Source organism: Penicillium coprophilum (genome assembly GCF_028826855.1).
Source record: "Penicillium coprophilum strain IBT 35676 chromosome Unknown utg000002l_segment0_segment0, whole genome shotgun sequence".
In the NCBI taxonomy this organism is placed as follows: domain Eukaryota; kingdom Fungi; phylum Ascomycota; class Eurotiomycetes; order Eurotiales; family Aspergillaceae; genus Penicillium; species Penicillium coprophilum.
This window is the reverse complement of record NW_026622721.1, coordinates 1,712,654-1,730,203: the sequence shown is the minus strand read 5'-3', so window position 1 is coordinate 1,730,203 and position 17,550 is coordinate 1,712,654. Positions and strand designations below refer to the sequence as shown.

Genomic DNA, 17,550 nt, shown 5'->3' with positions numbered 1-17,550 from the left:
TGATAGGCTCTTTTTGTTGCAGATTGCTTCTAGGTCGCTCGTTATATGAGTGCACAAGAAAGATCATGAACTGCTTTGTCTCGGTTTTCTATTGTTGAATATCCACTACACAAGCTCCCTTCCTGTTAGGACAATGCTTAACGCGATGCTGCGCCGGACCCGTGCGGACGGCGCCGCGCTGAGGTCAATGGGGTCATTACCAGGTCGGACTCATACCCCGAAGGACTTATTTACCTTCCGCCAACGTCTATCCCGATCCTTACACACCTCTCGTCAGCGACCGGCCCTCCAATGGCGAGGCTTGGCGCCGGTCTCGATGCCGATCCGATTCAAATCAGAGATCGCAGCTAAAGCCGAACCTTTGGGAGAATCCCGTACTCTGAGTACTATACGCAAGGTCTTTACATACTGTGGGTTCTTCATCATCTCCAGTGGCGCCGTGGTAGTCGCCTTCTTCCTCTACGATGCTAGTACATACCGCGAAGGTGCCAGTGGTGTGGATATTCCGGTTTCGGAATTGGCTCTCAACCCTGAACACGGAGGCCCGAAGAACCTGCCCATCGCCGATGTGTTAGTCGGTGACTATGACTCGGAGGCTATGCTTCGGCAGAAGGATAAGCCTCGTCTGGTTATCCTGGGAACGGGATGGGGTACCATCGCGCTCCTTAAGAACTTGAATCCTGCCGATTACCATGTTACTGTTGTTTCCCCTACTAATTATTTCCTGTTTACTCCTATGCTACCTTCGGGTACGGTTGGAACTTTGGGTCTTCGGTCGCTGGTTGAGCCCGTTCGGCGCATTATTGACCAGGTCAATGGTCACTTTCTCAAGGCTTCCGCGGTTGATGTCGATTTCTCTTCGAAGCTGGTGGAAGTATCACAGGTTGACCAAGATGGTCAGAAGAAGAACTTCTATCTTCCATACGACAAGCTTGTCATTGGAGTCGGTATGTTGTGCCAAAGAACAAGCAAGCAAGTAAATTTATTGACATTTTTATGCACCAGGCTGTGTAACAAACCCGCACGGTGTGAAAGGCCTTGAGAACTGTAACTTTTTGAAGACGATTGATGATGCTCGCCAAATCAAGAACAAAATTTTGGAGAATATGGAGCTAGCGTGTCTCCCCACCACTTCTGATGAAGAGCGAAGACGTCTGCTGTCTTTTGTGGTGTGTGGAGGTGGCCCTACCGGTGTTGAATTCGCTGCCGAGCTATACGATCTCCTTAATGAAGACCTGCTTCATTCATTCCCTCGCATTGTACGAAACGAGATGTCTGTTCACATCATTCAAAGCCGAAGCCATATTCTGAACACTTACGACGAAGCACTATCTCAATATGCCGAGGTATGTTTTGTTTTCTCCACATCTAAATCTCTTGTGGAATCTTTCTGGTTTTAACGCCTTACAGAGTCGATTTACTCGCGATGGCGTTGAGGTGTTGACCAACGCCCGTGTTAAGGAAGTCCGCAGCGATCGGGTTCTTTTCTCCCAGGTCGAAGACGGTAAGACCGTTGTAAAAGAAATCCCAACTGGATTTTGCTTGTGGTCCACCGGAGTTGGTCAGTATACGAACATAGTCACTTAATATACTGGATCAAATTACCACTAACATCTCTTTAGCTCGAGCCGAGATTTCAAAAGTACTATCTGACAAACTGGAAAGCCAAAACAACAAGCACGCTCTCGAAACTGACTCCCATCTCCGCTTAATTGGCGCTCCCTTAGGCGACGTCTACGCGATCGGCGACTGCTCAACAGTCCAGAACAACGTCGCAGACAACATCGTCAGGTTTCTCCGCACCGTTGCCTGGGAGAAAGGCCGCGACCCCGAGAAAGTGCAGCTCACTTTCTCCGAATGGAAAGAATTTGCCAGTCGGGTAAAGCGACGCTTCCCGCAAGCCTCAAGTCATCTTCGTCGCCTAGATCTGCTCTTCGAGCAGTACGACAAGGATCACTCCGGCACTCTCGACTACGGCGAGCTGTCTGAGCTTTTGCACCAGATTGACACGAAGCTTACGTCCCTACCTGCTACAGCCCAACGCGCCAACCAGCAGGGCGTGTACCTGGGCCGTAAACTGACCAAGATTGCTGCCGCCCTCCCTGGTCTCAGAGCCAATGAGATCGACTACGGCGACCTCGATGATGCTGTCTACAAGGCGTTCAAGTATAAGCACCTCGGAAGCTTGGCATACATTAGCAACGCTGCTATCTTTGACTTTGGTGGTATGAGCTTCAGTGGCGGTGTCATTGCTATGTATCTTTGGCGTAGTATCTACTTTGCTGAGAGTGTCAGCTTCCGTACGCGGTGTATGCTGGCCATGGATTGGGCCAAAAGAGCGCTTTTTGGAAGAGGTATGTCTTTGATTCCCTCGCTGTTCTTTCATCAACATCCGTGCTTGCTAATCCTTCTATTTTCCAGACCTCATGAGCTTCTAAAGAAGCCAATGTTGCCTCTCGTTTATGACCTGTTATTGGTCGATCTGAAGACATTTATGATTGATTTTATTTTCGATATTCGGCAGGCAGCTTGTCCGGAGCTATCTTTGGTCGCTTTTAGAACATGTCCATAGATAAATCTTGCCTTGGTTGCCTTTGTTGCTACCTTATTAGTTTTCATAGCCAAGCTTGATTTACATCTACTGGTTGGATTTGTTGTGTTTTTGTGCGGGGCATCTGTCTTTCTTGCTTGTCAAACGTTATACATGGAACAGTCCTTTTTCTCCCATCTTCTTTGCCGCCTTCCTATAAAGCTGACAAGGCGGAAAATCATTTTGAAGGTATCTAGAACTATTGAGAAACCCATTGGAAAGACCGTTGAAAGGACATGCTGAAAACAGTGGCCCGGGAGACATGTAGCTGTTACCCTTGTTGCTTATTTTTCTGCCAACGCCCTTTTTCAAATCTTATAAAATAGCATTTATCAAATAGATTTACGTCGCGGAACTACCATATGCAGGATAACATAATGTGTACGAAGAATCAAGATGGAAGCCATTGGTATTGTAGAGTCGAAGAGCTTATATTAGAGCCAGCGGGATACCATCGCCTGAACACCTAGAAATGTGGATCCAAGACGCCACGCTAGAAGAGCAAAGACGAAGAAAAAGGAGGTTCTGCCGCGAAAGGATAAGAGAAATCTGACTAGCAATCTCAAGTCCAGCTTGAGGGGAGGGGGTTGAGTCAAGAGACCATTGGGTCAATGTCGCTGTTGTTGGACATCACAGAGTCACGAATATTAGTACCAAGGTCATTACTGTTACTGTTGTTGTGAGAATCGCCGACCAAGCCGATGTCCAGGGTGTCTGGAATATCTTTTTTGGCCTCGCGTGCCTTTTGCTCGGCATACGCCCGGGTCTTCACAAGATTGCGCAGCCGGGCCTCTTTACGAGCGCCTTGGTTCTGCAGAATTGCCTCATTCACTTGGGTTGCAATTTCTTTACGAAGCGCAGGGTCCAAGAGCGACGCAAGCGAGGGAGCCAGTTTATCACTGGGGAAAATCAGAAGGGCAAGAGTCCGCTCGAGGTCCGCCAGGAACTGAGGGTTTGTGGGAGCGCGCGGTGCAAGTTGTGCCGTCGCAAAATCCAGGGCAGGAGTAATATCGCTACCGGGGGTGTCCATACAGGTGCGGATCAACTCAACAAGCTGCAGACGCAGGAGAGCAAAGTGCAACGAAGGGTCTTCGTCAAGGATCTATTCAAGTATTGTTAGCCAGGCACTTGACATGAAATGTGTGATATCTTGGGAAAATTCAAATTTGGCAATTGCTCATATTAAGGACTGAAGATGTTTGTTTTTCTGCAAATGTCCCCGAAGGGAGTTTAAGAGTGGTGCATGAAACTTGGTAAAATCATAGCAAGTGGAGCCAAGGGATGTGAAGCATTCTAGTGGGTAGATATTTCTTACCTGGGGGTTCAGCTCGTTGATCCTCTCGACGGCCGCTTGGATATCACCAGAGTGAATCGCAGTGCGGATTTCAACCCGCTCTTGGATGGCTTCAAGATCCGTTCTTAGTTGGATGTTGGCCTCCACTGCGAATTTCTTCGCAGCAGCAGGATAGCCGTTGGTGATAAGGTAATCCATGACCAAATAGTTGATATCACTGCATTGCACTTGTTAGTAATCATTAACTCAACGGATGAGTGAAAATTTTGCAGTGGTGACGTGAATCAGAAGGATAAGTCATTTGTTTCTCCTCACATGTTTTCAGAGAGATTCCCAACTTAAATTCAAGAACATCATGTCACGGTTGTGGAAAGCGGGTGGGGTAGAGGTGACTCACGTCTTGGATGGTTTTACCTCTTCGAGCTTCCGCTCGAAGTGATGCCACGTAGGCGTCGCAGTCGAGGGAGTGCGAGACATCTGCATAGTGTTAAAATGCCAGCAACCACGGGTGTCAAGCCGAGAAGCATACAAGATTAGCAGACATTATAAAGTGGATAGCCGGTCTTGAATATGATCTGAAGCTATCCGTGAAGCTGGAAGACAACCCGAGAGACGACGGCCATGGGGAAAGGCAAATCGCTTTGTGGGAGAAGACCGGGTTGGATGCGAAGGAGAAAAGGAATTGAAAAGCTCGCGGCGGAAGAAGTAGCTTAAGCGAAAGCATGCGCTAAGCCTAAACTGGACGATTACAAATGCATTAAGTAAGCACACGTGACTCTCACGTGGGCCAGAGCAATCTTGGAACCTTTCAGGAAATGGACCTCGACTAACCCGCTTTGGGACTAGACCTTAGGTAATTATCGTGGGCCCCCACCCTGGCAGCTTTCACGGCTGTCACAATCGAAATCAAGAGGGGCGGAGAGGGTCGAGATACCTACCTATCTTGTATTGTTGCATACATAGACATGGAATCAATTTCACCTTTCTACTCTTCGTCTACCGAAGAGCGATATGCTCCACCATGGCAGGACTTGAGCATTATTGGCATTGCTGGCAGCTCTGGCTCCGGCAAGAGTTCTGTGGCAATGGAGATTGTCAAGTCTTTGAACTTGCCGTGGGTGGTGATCCTTGTAATGGTACAGCTTACCAACTCTGGTGTATCTAAATTGGGACCCTCTCGTTCTAATATGTTCATTGTAGGACTCATTCTACAAGACCCTGACTTCTGAACAACACCACAAGGCCCATGCAAATGAGTATGACTTCGATTGTCCAGAATCGATTGACTTTGATGTGCTGGTGGACACACTCCGTGATCTGAAGAAAGGGTAAACTTACGGTCCTTCCTATAGCTCTTCTCTGCAAGCTGACTAGATATAACACAGAAAGAAAGCGGACATCCCAATTTACTCGTTTACTGAGCACCAGCGGCAGCCTAACACCACCACCCTCTACTCCCCTCGTGTAATTATTCTCGAGGGAATTCTGGCGCTCCATGATCCCAGAATTGTCGAGATGCTTGATGTGAAGGTAGAATAAATTCTTTGCTATCCTTGCGCTTATCGGTGCTGATTTGACGATCTAGATCTTTGTTGAAGCAGATATGGATGTATGTTTAGGACGCAGGAGTGAGTGCCTCGATCGTGCTACGTTGATTCTAACTGACAATACATAGTTCTGCGTGACGTCCGTGAGCGAGGGCGTGATATTGAAGGAATCATCAAACAATGGTTTGAATTCGTGAAGCCGTCTTACACTCGCTTTGTGGAGCCTCAACGCGCTATCTCAGGTTGGTAGTCGTATGATATGCAAAACTTTAGAGGCTTTTGGTTAACCTTGAATCCCAGACATCATAATCCCGCGTGGCATTGAGAACACCACTGCTATCGGTATGCAATCCCCTGAACATGCTGGTCTCGAGCACCGTAACCTAATTTATCTAGACATGGTGGTCAAACACATTCAACGCAAGCTGCAGGAGAAATCTGACAACCACACTGAGGCGCTTCGCAATCTGGGTTTGATTGCAGCAGAAGTAGAGCTGCCTTCAAATGTGCATGTGTTGCCCTCAACGCCACAATTTATTGGCATGAATACTATTCTGCAGACCCCCGAGACTGAGCAAGAGGATTATATCTTCTACTTTGATCGACTGGTTTCGATCTTGATTGAAAAGTATTGCCGTTCCTCTTAGTGTGTGCCTTGTGGTTACTTTACTGACATCAGCACTCTACCTAGGGCCTTGGATATGACATCGTATGTAGCCGCAAATGTGGAAACACCACAAGGGAACACATACCTCGGTTTGCACCCCAGGGGTATTGTATCAGCTGTGGCTATCTTACGTGGAGGTTCTTGCATGGAGACCGCGCTCAAGCGATCCATTCCCGACTGTATTACGGGTCGTGTGCTCATCCAAACGAACGAGAGCAATGACGAGCCAGAGCTGCATTACTTGAAACTTCCTTCAAAAATCGAGGAGCATGCGACTGTCATTCTGATGGACTCTCAGATGACCAGTGGAGGTGCCGCACTTATGGCTGTTCGTGTCTTGATTGATCATGGTGTTGAGCAAGGGAGGATCGTTTTCGTAACTTGCGCAGCAGGTGAACGGGGCCTCAAGAGGCTTACTGCCGTATATCCCAGGATCAATGTGATTGTTGGGCGCATCGAAGATGAGGGAGAACCGCGCTGGATAGAGAAGCGGTACTTTGGATGCTGAGACGTTGATTTAGTCGTTGCTCATCGAAGTATATATCTTGACCCATTCACCATGATTTATTTCTAAAACCAAGCATTGGGTTATCAGGATTATCATTCACCAAGGGTATGCTTATACACACATTGCATATTTACACAAATTCAAGCAAATACTATTGGAATTATGTTCTTAAGTTGCCCTGAACGACAGTAGCGTTGAAAAAGTACGAAAAATGCCCTTTGAGAATACACGTGCCTGACCGCCCTGACTTCCGCGGGCAGAAAAAAGAAATAATTTATCGGTCTCGACTATTTCCACTTGTTGAACCCGACGTTCTCTATTTATATCCAGGCATTTGAAAAATTGGTCTTGCATACTTGCGGGTGCAAAAGTGAGAATTTTCAGCCCCCAAAATGGCAGGTCCAGGCAAAAAAAAGTCCAAGGCTGGTAAGCCCAAAGGCGAAGCCGGTCCAGCGATCAGTACGTACAATGGAAGCCTCAAGACTTGTTTTCAGGAAACCTTATGACTGTGGTTACTGACTATTCATATTTTTCTAGCGGATCCTCGTTTTGCGAACATCCAGACCGATCCTCGCTACCGTCTTCCTAGCAAACGTCAGACTCATGTCAAACTCGATAAGCGCTTTGCGCATGTGCTAGAGGATAAGGATTTCTCCAGCAACGCTCCTGTCGATCGCTATGGACGAAAGCTCAGAAAAGATGACACCAAAGAAAAATTGAAGCAGTTTTACCAGGTGGAGGAGGACGAGGACGAAGATGAGGATGAGGACAGCGCCGACGACGACGAAGAGGTCCAGAAAGAATTGAAACGGGTCAACGCTGCCTCATACGATCCTGCCCGTGACGGCGGCTTTGAGTCCTCGTCATCTGAAGATGAAAGCTCCAGTGAAGAGGAAGACGAAGCGGAGGACAATGAAATCGAGTTCCCGGACCAGCAGCGGTCCGAAGTGCCACTCGGCGAAGTGACGAATCGGATAGCTGTTGTGAACCTCGATTGGGAAAACATTCGTGCCGAAGACTTGATGGCAGTATTCTCCAGTTTCCTTCCGTCTGGGGGGCGGGTGTTGAACGCCACAGTCTACCCCAGCGAATTTGGAAAGGAGCGCATGGAGAGGGAGGAAGTTGAAGGCCCCCCGAAAGAGATTTTTGGATCTGAGAAGAAAAAGAACAGCAGCGATGATTCCGAAGAGGAGGAACTTGACTCTGATGAGGAGGAGGAGGAAATCAAGAAGTCTATGTTGAAGGCTGATGACGGTGAAGAATTCAACTCTACACAATTACGGCGGTACCAGCTCGACCGACTACGGTATTACTACGCTATTATCAAATTTTCATCAAAAGACGTCGCAAAGCATGTCTACGACCTGGTGGATGGTGCCGAATACCTCTCTAGTGCCAACTTTTTCGATCTTCGCTTCGTGCCCGAGGACACAGACTTCTCCGATGACAAGGCCCGGGACGAGTGTTCTCGGATTCCTGACGGTTACAAGCCTACTGAATTCGTAACGGATGCTTTGCAACACAGCAAGGTCAAATTGACATGGGACGCGGACGACAAATCAAGGAAAGAAGCTCAGGCACGTGCCTTCCGGGGCTCACGCCAGGATATTGATGAAAACGACCTGAAAGCCTACCTCGGTAGCGATAGTTCCGACAACGAAGATTCAGATGACGAGGACGGAGGCGTCGAAGTCGTCGATAATACGGCAGGAGAAGCTTCGACCACAAAACTATCCAAGAAAGAAGCCGAGAGACAGCGCATGCGTGCGTTGCTGGGTTTGAGCGCCGAACCTACCCGCACTAAGCCGGAACGCCCCGTCGGCGAGATGGAGGTTACTTTCACATCGGGCTTGGCCGGCGGCCATGGGAAGGATACCATCTTCGAAAATGAACCGGAGATTGAAGAAAGCACTCTTGAAAAGTATGTGCGGAAGGAGCGTGAGCGCAAAAAGCGCCGAAAGGAGAAACTCAAGGCTCCCAAGGCGTCTTCAGGGGATGACGCCGCAGCGGACAGTGAAAAAAACGAAGCTACTCCAGCCGAGGCACCACAGCAAGCGGAAGAAGAGATGGGATTCAATGATCCCTTCTTTGATGATCCTACCGGACAGGCTACAGCAGGTTCTCGACGCAAGGAGGAGAGGCGCAAGAAGCGCGAGGAACGTGCCGCCGAGGAAGCTGCGTCAGCTGCTCAACGGGCTGAATTAGAGCTACTGATGGTAGATGACGAAAAGGTCAACATCAAGCACTTCGATATGAATGAGATCGAAAAGGCCGAAAAACAGGCCCGGAAGAAGGGCAAGGGCAAGAAGGGCAAGCAGGTGGAACCTGTCCAGGCCGACGATTTCAAAGTTAACGTCAGCGACCCCCGTTTCTCACGTTTGTACGACACTCATGACTTCGCCATTGATCCCACCAACCCCCGGTTCAAGTCGACTTCCGGCATGAAGGCCTTGTTGGACGAGGGCCGTAAGCGCCGACGTACCGGTGATGACGCGGAGGGTGAGGCTCCGACAGAAAGCCGGGATAGCCAGAAAAAGCAGAAGAAGTCCTCCAAGGAGTCTAGCTCTGAAGAGTTGAAGCGATTGGTGGCAAAAGTCAAGCGTTCTCACTAGGAGTCTGGTATAACTGAAATGATTTGGAATTTTATACACTAGTGTTCAATGATAGCAATTGACCTGTGAAGTGTTAATTCTTTACATTCGTACATTGCAATATGAATATGCCTCCCAGAGTAATTGACAGTGGCAATGTGCCGTCTCGTGTCAACTTACCATATTGTACATACGGAGGGACACGTGAAATAGGATTGGCTGAAGGGCAGAACCACGTGGACAGACCAAGCTTAGTGGTCAAGATGAAGAGCAACCCTTTCCTCTACGCGGTATTTACAAACATGATTAAAGGGTTTGTCGAGAGGTGTGGTGTCTGGGGTTGCAGGCATGATCCTTGTATCACACGAGGTATGAGTGACGGTGTAGAGATTGCATGTGCCCAACATGAGTAACATTTTGAGAGATAAATCATTTCTCTCCAATCCCACATTCATTCTCGTCTCAAATCACACAAATCAGCGCCGCCGAGTAACATGATTCCTTGTAAACCCGACTATACGGTGACACGAGGACAGTAGAGAATAGTGTCATGGACGACGGTAGTTCTCAGTGAAGCTATCGTTTGGATGTAGTTCCGATGGCCTAGGATACTTGATAAAGCGAGAGTCTTCCTACGCTCCAAGCTGTATCCCTTGTGATGCTTTTAGTGCCCTCACCCGAGCCAAAGAGGCAGATCTACAATACAAGACCAGAGAGGTCACTATCCCTTACTGTGAACTTTGAGGCTGAGATCATGTGACCAAGCTCACCGCCCTTTCACGTTCCCTCTCCACTGCCCTCCCCGGGTGGTTTCTCTGTTCAATAGACTGGGTCCCTTGAGAAGTCCCGGGACTATTTCACTTGACCTCCTAGTTTTCTACACAATTCAGATCAGACTGTGGAGTCCTCGTGGGTGCGAAGCCAATTCCCAAAGTCTTAATTGCTGATCCAAGCCCCACTGCTGCACCTCATCCCACCTTCCACTCCTCCCCTCTCATAACGCTGGACATTCTCAATTCACTTCATCGTTTGATGATGATTCTTGCTTCGTTGAATTAAGCTATGGGTGGATGCAGTCTAGATATCCCTAGCTGTCTGATACCCATTGTTACACCGCGTGAATTCGACCGGCCCGTTTTCTTTTCCCTGCGTCCCTAAGTACCTATTCTCTCTGCGGGTTTCCCCGTTCTCATTCAACATGCTTGGCCGACTCTTGAGTACTGCGGCGTCAACATTGAACCCGGCGGCATATTCTGGGCGAAGCAATGGAACACCTCTTGAGTCTGTGACCGAAGAGGAACATACCTCCGGTCTTCTTTTCCCCGACGCTAGCCTTCTTCGACGCTCGCATACCCATGCCTTCCCATTACAGACGACCTTCAATTCCCCGAATGCCTCGACCGCTGGGGCATACGATGATCGTGGGGCAATGGAACTGGATGCAATCAAAGATTTTCGTGTTATTGTTGCACAAAATGCATTGGGCGACCGAGATGCATGTGTCTTACTCGACACTCGTGCGTCCGATTCATCCCCCGGCGGTCTTGGAATCGACCCACAAGGCAACGAACAATCCGGCCTTAGACATACTCGGGCAGTATCGAGTCTTTCTCGTGGAACACGTCGAAATCTCCTCACCCAATCCTCTCTCATTGAACCAAGTCCTCTCTCCGCAGCTGCAGATGCACGCAGGTCGTCACCAGCCAGCCCGGGTGCTTTTTCCCGGGCTCGAGGCCGTAGCTCTACACTGGCACCACCGGGCACACATGACCACGGCCCATCGCGACACTCCTCCGACTCGAATGATACTGGCCTGCTGAATTGCATCTTCGGCAGTAGCGCCTTCAGCTATCGCGGATCATCTACAAAAATGCACATAATTTCCGCTGACGAAAACTCAGCAACTGGGGTGAGTGCATCACCTGCTGCCCGCAGTCCACTTTCCCGAGCCTATACCACAGGGAACCCCTCAGCTCCGATAGGAGGAGCACGAGGAGTGGAGGACAAGCCACCTTCCAAAGTTACAGTTCTCTTGACTCGCATGTTTAGTGTGAATCTTCCAGAAGGAGCGGAAGCATCAGCTGAGCGACAAGACTACGCCAGTGCTCTCTACCAAGAGTCATTGCCCGAGATGGAGTTCCCCTTTCCGGATGTTTCTAAGCGCAAGAAGATCAAAGAGAAGAAAACACCCATGTACGCAGTTGCAATTACGATTCAGATCCCCTTGCTGCCACGCAATACGGGACGCCCGGTATCAAGATTTAGTACGCCAGGCCCAGACTCTCCTCGGCCTGGGTTTTCAAGCTCGCTGGACTCTGACCACCGCTGGCCGGGTGGGTTTTTTGATGATAGCTTATCTTCTGCCTCGCCCCCGGCTAGCCTGGATGAGCGCCTGGACTTGTTAGTTGATCATTGGGACGTTATCACTCGTACACTCTCCCACCTCGAAAGACTTGTTCGCAACGAAATTCTCTTCCTTTTGAAGAAGGTGGACTCTTTATCCGGGCCACATCCAAAGCCGGCGAAGCCTCCCAATATGCAGCGGACTAACCAGACCATTGTCCATTTACCTGCCAACATTCTATCGGTCAACTCGAAGCTCAAGGAAGAAGCAATTCGCAGCTCCCGCCGAATCAGTCTTGCTCTTCAAACCCCATATGTAGTTACTGGACAGAGTCGTTGGGGCGTCTGGAGGGAGGAAGGCCGCTCAATTGTGCGTGGTCTGGGCGACAAAGAGCAGAACTTCTTCTTCCTAGTGGTTTTGACAGCATTTTTGGGAAATCACACCGAGTGGCTCAATAGCCTTGGCCCAGAGTGGTATCGTCGCCGCCATAACCAGCAACAGAAAGCCCAGCAGGATGGCGAGCTCATTCTTGCAAATAGAACAGTCATTATATGCCCAGATAAGATGACTGCTCGCCGCCTCGTGTTTTTACTAGCCGCTTTTTTGCCCTCCAAACAACGCATGGAGCCGTTACCTTCCCCTCTTAGACCTGGTACATCGGCCTCAATGCGTGCTATCTCTCAAAGCCCACCGACTGTGCCTGTCCTTCGCCAGGAATCTCTCCGGAGAGCGATCGAACGACGAGCCCGTGCTCAGCGAATGATCATGGGCGATAATGATCACCACCAGCGATCAGTGAGCGTTTCGTCTCAGGAGACAACCCAGCGTTCCTTAGATGGCGCTGAATTAACCCCACCGGCAGAACACCCGCCTTCGGCCCGCAGAGGGTCTGATGCTCGCTCCATCAAACCCCCCGGTGCAAACATTCACTCGAAGGATGTTCGGGCCATGAATACCAGCGGAGCAACTACTTCTATGATCACCCAGAGCAGTACTGTGCCTGTTCCGCATTTCACTTCTCAGCCAAGCCATTCTATCCAGGCCAGAACGGAGGGCAGCGCTGCCGAAGGCAACGATAGTCTAGCATCGGAGACTCTGCTAAAGAGTCTTCGACGAAGTGATAGCTCTGCAGTGAGTACAAACGGCAGTGTTTCCTCAGCTGGAGGTCGCTGGGGAGGTATTTTCTCCGGACTTTGGAGCTCTCGCCAAGGCTCATCTACCGAAAGTAGTGAGCCATGTCCCCAATCTGAAGCTCGCAAAAGGTCCGCCTCTACAATTTCTGGTCCTGCTAGGCGCGGGTCAACCACCTTGACTCAAATGGTTAAGGAAGTCAGTGAAAATGAGGATGAACACCGGCCCGAAACAGCTCCCAGTGGGAACATTTCGATTCCAGCTGCTTCTACCGCTGCTTCTCACAACACCCAGGCTGCCTCACCAGAACCGTCATCACTCACCAGCCAAGTTCGGGAATCGCCTTTGAAGTTGTCAGTCCGAGCAGATGAAGGTGTGGTGGATGTTGACCTTCCACTTCCTGGTTTCATGTCACTTTCTTCGTCCGGCGATTCAACTATTGCCTCGCCAAAGAAGACTCGGACCTCCGTTACTAGCATGGATGCAGTTGCTTCTACGCACAGCAGTGGCTCCGGGTTTCCAGGTATCATGAAGGATAGCGATGGGCCGACTGCCCATGTGGCTGGTTGGTTGAAATTTTTCCACGAGGATTTCTCGCTGCAAGCGGTTCGACCTTACGGTTCCCTTGAAGCAGAAATCAAACGGGCAATGCGGGCTGAACCGTCCCCGTATATTCCGTCCACATCGGATGTAGACGGATCAGAGAGATGGGTAGATGTTGCGACGACTTTGATTGCAGACACTAAGGCTTCTACGGTGAAACGACTCCGCTTGCGGCGCAAGATCATAGTGGGCCATAGCTCTGGAGCTTCTCATACGCCTCCTTCCCCCGCCAACGCTACCCCACGTGGATCTACTGGAGCTGCGTCAGCCTCCCAATTCACAAGCTTCTTTTCTGGAAATGAAAATTCCCACGGGCCCGCCATTGACGGGCAGGATCAGAGCTTTGTGGAAGAGCGGTTCATTGAAGAACCTGTGATGGACCTCGACGGAGTTCTGGTTGATGCTGTCGAGCGTGTCTTGGGACAGAGTGGTTACTCCTCAATGGCACAATCGCGTGCCCCGTCCCCTAATCGTGCTCGTAGAGCCGAAGACAAAGGCCCCTCTAAAGGCGACGAAGCCCCTCCCGTTGAGGTGCCTCGTGGTGAATGCCGCAAGATGGTGCTCGGAGCCCTGGAAGAAGTTGTCCGCCTTGTTACCGCTGAGCACTGCCGTGAAGATGTGGACAGCACACTTGGGCTTGCCGACCGCGAGCGGAGAAGAGCACAATCAGGTGCTGATAATACATTGCGTGAAGGAATCCGAAAATGGCTCCTTGACGTCGAAGAAGTTTGGTGAATCTGCTTTACTAGGCTTTGATTTCTTTACGTTTGCTGATTGCATATCCATGTCTATTGCACTGATGCATGCATTCTTCCTTTTCTTTCCCCTGCCCAATCGTGAGTGCTATGGTCTTGCCTTATTTGTGAGCAGATCTGGGACGGTTTTTTTTTACTGCCTTTCTCTTGCTTTCACTTGTTTTTTTCCCCCGGCTTTGCATCTTGCATCGCGACCTGTCTTGAATATGATACCCACCCACTTCGTACTGAAGCTTAGTTCTACTAGTGGGGGCTTTTCCCCTGCGTTCTTAATATGACTATTGACCAATTTGATGCAAATGATATTCAGTTCCATGCAGTTCATTCTCTATTTGATTCGAATTTAGGCAACATAAACCAGTTTCACACTGTGACCACTTGCTTCAACCTTTCCATCCGCAGTAGGGGAAACTTTGATAGTCTTTAAGATCTCGTCTGACTGATTTGAGTTGACAATTTCGACGGTAGTCTCACCGCGCAGGCGACCATTGACCAGCAACTCAATCCCCGACAAGGCATCATCCTCAGGCGCCTTGATCGTGGGATTGGTAACAGTAACAGAGCCGGGACGGATCAGAATGGGCATAGTATCAAAGTCATGAGTCTCTGTATACCAACGACCAGACTCATAAGACTTGGAATGGTCAAACCACGAGATCCATTTCCCAGCCTCGTCATCGGACGACTCAGGCACATAGAAGGTAACCTCGCCCTCCTCCGTAAACACTGGCGCAATCAGCAAATTCGGCCCAAACATATACTGTGTATCAATGGCATATGTGTTGAGATCCTCAGGGAACTCCAAGAAAAGCGGCCTCATAAGCGGTGTGCCGCTTTCATGGCCCTTTAGCGCTTCCTGCAGAATATACGGAGTAAGCAAGATCTTGCGCTTAACGCAGTCCCGCAGCACATCCGAGCAATCCTCGCCATAGATCCAAGGCACACGGAACGAAGACGATCCATGCAGACGCGAGTGTGTAGACATAAGTCCAAACTGCACCCAGCGCTTGTACAGCGCCGGTGGCGGTGTACCCTCAAATCCACCGATATCAGACGCCCAGAAGATATAGCCGGACAGCATCAGGCTCAGTCCGCCGCGAAGCGACTCTGCCATAGCCTCAAATGTGCTCTCGCAGTCGCCACCCCAGTGAACGGGGTACGCTTGTCCGCCTGGTGCGGTACTGCGAGCGAAGAGGAGACCCTGGTTGCGCCCGACCCCCTTGCTGAGCGTCTCGTACACGGTCTTGTTGTAAAGGAGAGCGTAGTAGTTGTGCATACGCTCTGGGTCTGCGCCATTGTGGTATTGGACGCCCTTGGATGGGATGCGCTCGGCAAAGTCGGTTTTGAAGCTGTCGACACCCATCTCCATTAGTCGCTCCAGGTGGGCGTTGTACCACTTGCAGGCAGCGGGGTTTGTGAAGTCGACAACGGCCATGCCGGCTTGCCACATGTCCCATTGCCATACTGAGCCATCGGTGCGCTATAAATCGTTAGGCACTGTTTCTTCTGGTGTCATTTTCTTGTGTGCCACATACCTTGATGAAATATCCGTTCTTCTTGCCCTCTGCAAATAGTGGCGATGCCTGGGCGATGTAAGGGTTGATCCAAACACTAATGCGGAGACCGCGCTCCTTGAGGCGCTTGAGATATCCCAGGGCATCGGGGAACATCTCCGAGTCGAAGTCGAAGTCACACCACTGATAAGACTTCATCCAGAAGCAATCGAAATGGAAGACACCTAGGGGGATGTCGCGGTCACGGAATCCATCAAGGAACCCAGTGACGGTATCTTCGTCATAGTTGGTTGTGAAACCTTTCGAACAATGTCAGCTTCTTTCATTCAGATTTCCAGGGCAGATGATATTCCAAACTCACTCGTAGTCAGCCAGAGGTTATAACTCCACGACGGAACCAAGGCCGGTCTGCCAGTCAAAGCAGTATACCGATTCAAAATATCCTTAGGTGTAGCTCCATACACAACAAAGTATTCAATCTCCTCGCCAGGCACAGAGATGTTGACGCGAGTCGTGCGCTCAGACTGCACTTCCAGACTGACCTTACCAGGGTGATTGACGAAAACACCATATCCCTTAGAGCTGATATAGAAGGGGATATTCTTGTAAGCCAACTCGGACGAGGTACCGCCATCCTCATTCCAGATATCGACGGTCTGTCCGTTCTTGACCAGAGGCCCAAACCGCTCTCCAAGACCATAGACCTTCTCGCCAACGCCGAGGTCAAGTCCTGCGAGCATGTATCCCTGGCGCTCGGCATAGATTCCGTCATCGTAGCGATGCTTATCAGTGCGCTGGTCGCGCACGTATCCGATAGAGCGGAAGGATTGTCCGGTAAGTTTCTTGCCACTTGGAGAGCGGTATTCCAGGGCCAGATCATTGGCGGAGGTGTTCACGGCCAAATTGAGTGGCCCGCTTGTGTAGTTGAGTTTCTTTTCTTCCTTGTCGTGCTGGATCTTGGTGTGTCCAGTGGCCTTGTTTAGGTGGTAGTGAGGACCGTTGTCATTTTGACCGTCCCTGGATGCTGTTAGTATACTCTGCGGAATTACTTTCAAACATGCAGAGCTCCGGGGTAAACACTTGAAACTACTCACCAGTGGACAAGCTTCACGCCGATGACTCCCTCCAGTGGCGAGGTGACCCGCGCGGAGACAGTTGCTATAGATCTTGGTTAGCATCTGGAGTTTTGTACCATGGGGGTATTGAAAACGCACGCGAATTAAGAGTGTGTCCTCGGTGTGCCTGAAACTTGTTCAACAGCAGATTGACAGTGTCATCTTCAATGGCAAATCGCTCTACGTTGCTCATCCACTCGATGTTGACGCCCTCCTATACGATCCAATTGCATGTCAGTACTCATTCTCCCGGCTTCATTGAGTGAATTCTATTACCTGCAGGCACCACATGCCAGCGGTGAACTTCATCTTGAGGGGAAGGAGAGGAACTCTCGATTGGGATCCTTGTTCTTGAAATTGGGAGTGCACAAGCTACCCCCGGAGATACCTGGTATCTTCGAGCTTTGGATAGAAATGAAAAGCAGAGTGAAAGAAGAAACTGAATGACAGAGGAGAAGCAAGCTCTTTTTGTTGTACGCCGGTACTGGGGCACGCCTGACGTGCTCAGTTCGACACGGGGTATCATCCGCCATGGCCTGATTTTGAATAGCGTGCATTTTCCAGCAGAGAGCTCCGCTATTTCTGGAGCTTGGGGTAGAGATAAGGCGGGGCAAATCCTCTGGAATTTTGGCGATGCCGTTGGGATTGGGCGTCCACCAACCAGAGTACGTGGGTAAACTTCGGCTGAATGGCTGATATCAGGCTAAAATGGACGGTGGCTTGCGCTAGCGAGGGGTATCGCGCGAAATCGAGTAGAGACAGGGATATTTTGGCATTCCCCCGAACTTGAGATTGGAAATCAGAAAAAAAAATACGTATGGAGATCGTGGGGGTGGAATAAAATCGAGTTTCACGGCTTTTGCCTTACACAATTAGAATATAGCTAATATC

At 49.9% G+C, this 17,550-nt stretch overlaps 6 protein-coding genes across 6 annotated transcripts; 4 read left to right on the top strand and 2 right to left on the bottom strand.

Moving 5' to 3' along the window:
- Positions 1–129: 129 nt before the first annotated feature.
- N7500_002022 (putative NADH-ubiquinone oxidoreductase 64 kDa subunit) lies at positions 130–2,374 on the top strand (the record flags this gene model as incomplete). The annotated part of the gene is made up of 4 exons (XM_056673168.1): positions 130–947; positions 1,006–1,346; positions 1,411–1,561; positions 1,623–2,374. Coding segments are annotated over exons 1-4 (2,058 nt in total), but the record flags the coding sequence as incomplete, so codon positions are not given.
- Positions 2,375–3,182: 808 nt separating this feature from the next.
- Positions 3,183–4,428, bottom strand: N7500_002021 (glucose-induced degradation complex GID8; the record flags this gene model as incomplete). The annotated part of the gene is made up of 4 exons (XM_056673167.1): positions 3,183–3,692; positions 3,906–4,101; positions 4,282–4,361; positions 4,414–4,428. 4 exons carry the CDS (start codon positions 4,426–4,428, stop codon positions 3,183–3,185), a joined length of 801 nt encoding a protein of 266 aa, XP_056536686.1.
- A 421-nt stretch (positions 4,429–4,849) lies between these two features.
- Positions 4,850–6,606, top strand: N7500_002020 (uridine kinase family protein; the record flags this gene model as incomplete). Its single annotated transcript, XM_056673166.1, has 8 exons — positions 4,850–5,020; positions 5,085–5,212; positions 5,270–5,414; positions 5,470–5,512; positions 5,560–5,673; positions 5,732–5,773; positions 5,828–6,059; positions 6,123–6,606. The coding sequence occupies 8 exons, from the start codon at positions 4,850–4,852 to the stop codon at positions 6,604–6,606; spliced, it is 1,359 nt and encodes a 452-aa protein (XP_056536685.1).
- A 392-nt stretch (positions 6,607–6,998) lies between these two features.
- On the top strand, positions 6,999–9,218 carry N7500_002019 (pre-rRNA-processing protein ESF1; the record flags this gene model as incomplete). The annotated part of the gene is made up of 2 exons (XM_056673165.1): positions 6,999–7,065; positions 7,144–9,218. The coding sequence occupies 2 exons, from the start codon at positions 6,999–7,001 to the stop codon at positions 9,216–9,218; spliced, it is 2,142 nt and encodes a 713-aa protein (XP_056536684.1).
- A 1,177-nt stretch (positions 9,219–10,395) lies between these two features.
- Positions 10,396–14,010, top strand: N7500_002018 (uncharacterized protein; the record flags this gene model as incomplete). The annotated part of the gene is made up of 1 exon (XM_056673164.1): positions 10,396–14,010. One exon carries the CDS (start codon positions 10,396–10,398, stop codon positions 14,008–14,010), a length of 3,615 nt encoding a protein of 1,204 aa, XP_056536683.1.
- A 363-nt stretch (positions 14,011–14,373) lies between these two features.
- On the bottom strand, positions 14,374–16,968 carry N7500_002017 (putative sugar hydrolase; the record flags this gene model as incomplete). The annotated part of the gene is made up of 6 exons (XM_056673163.1): positions 14,374–15,510; positions 15,566–15,843; positions 15,906–16,561; positions 16,639–16,702; positions 16,759–16,873; positions 16,936–16,968. 6 exons carry the CDS (start codon positions 16,966–16,968, stop codon positions 14,374–14,376), a joined length of 2,283 nt encoding a protein of 760 aa, XP_056536682.1.
- Positions 16,969–17,550: the final 582 nt, after the last annotated feature.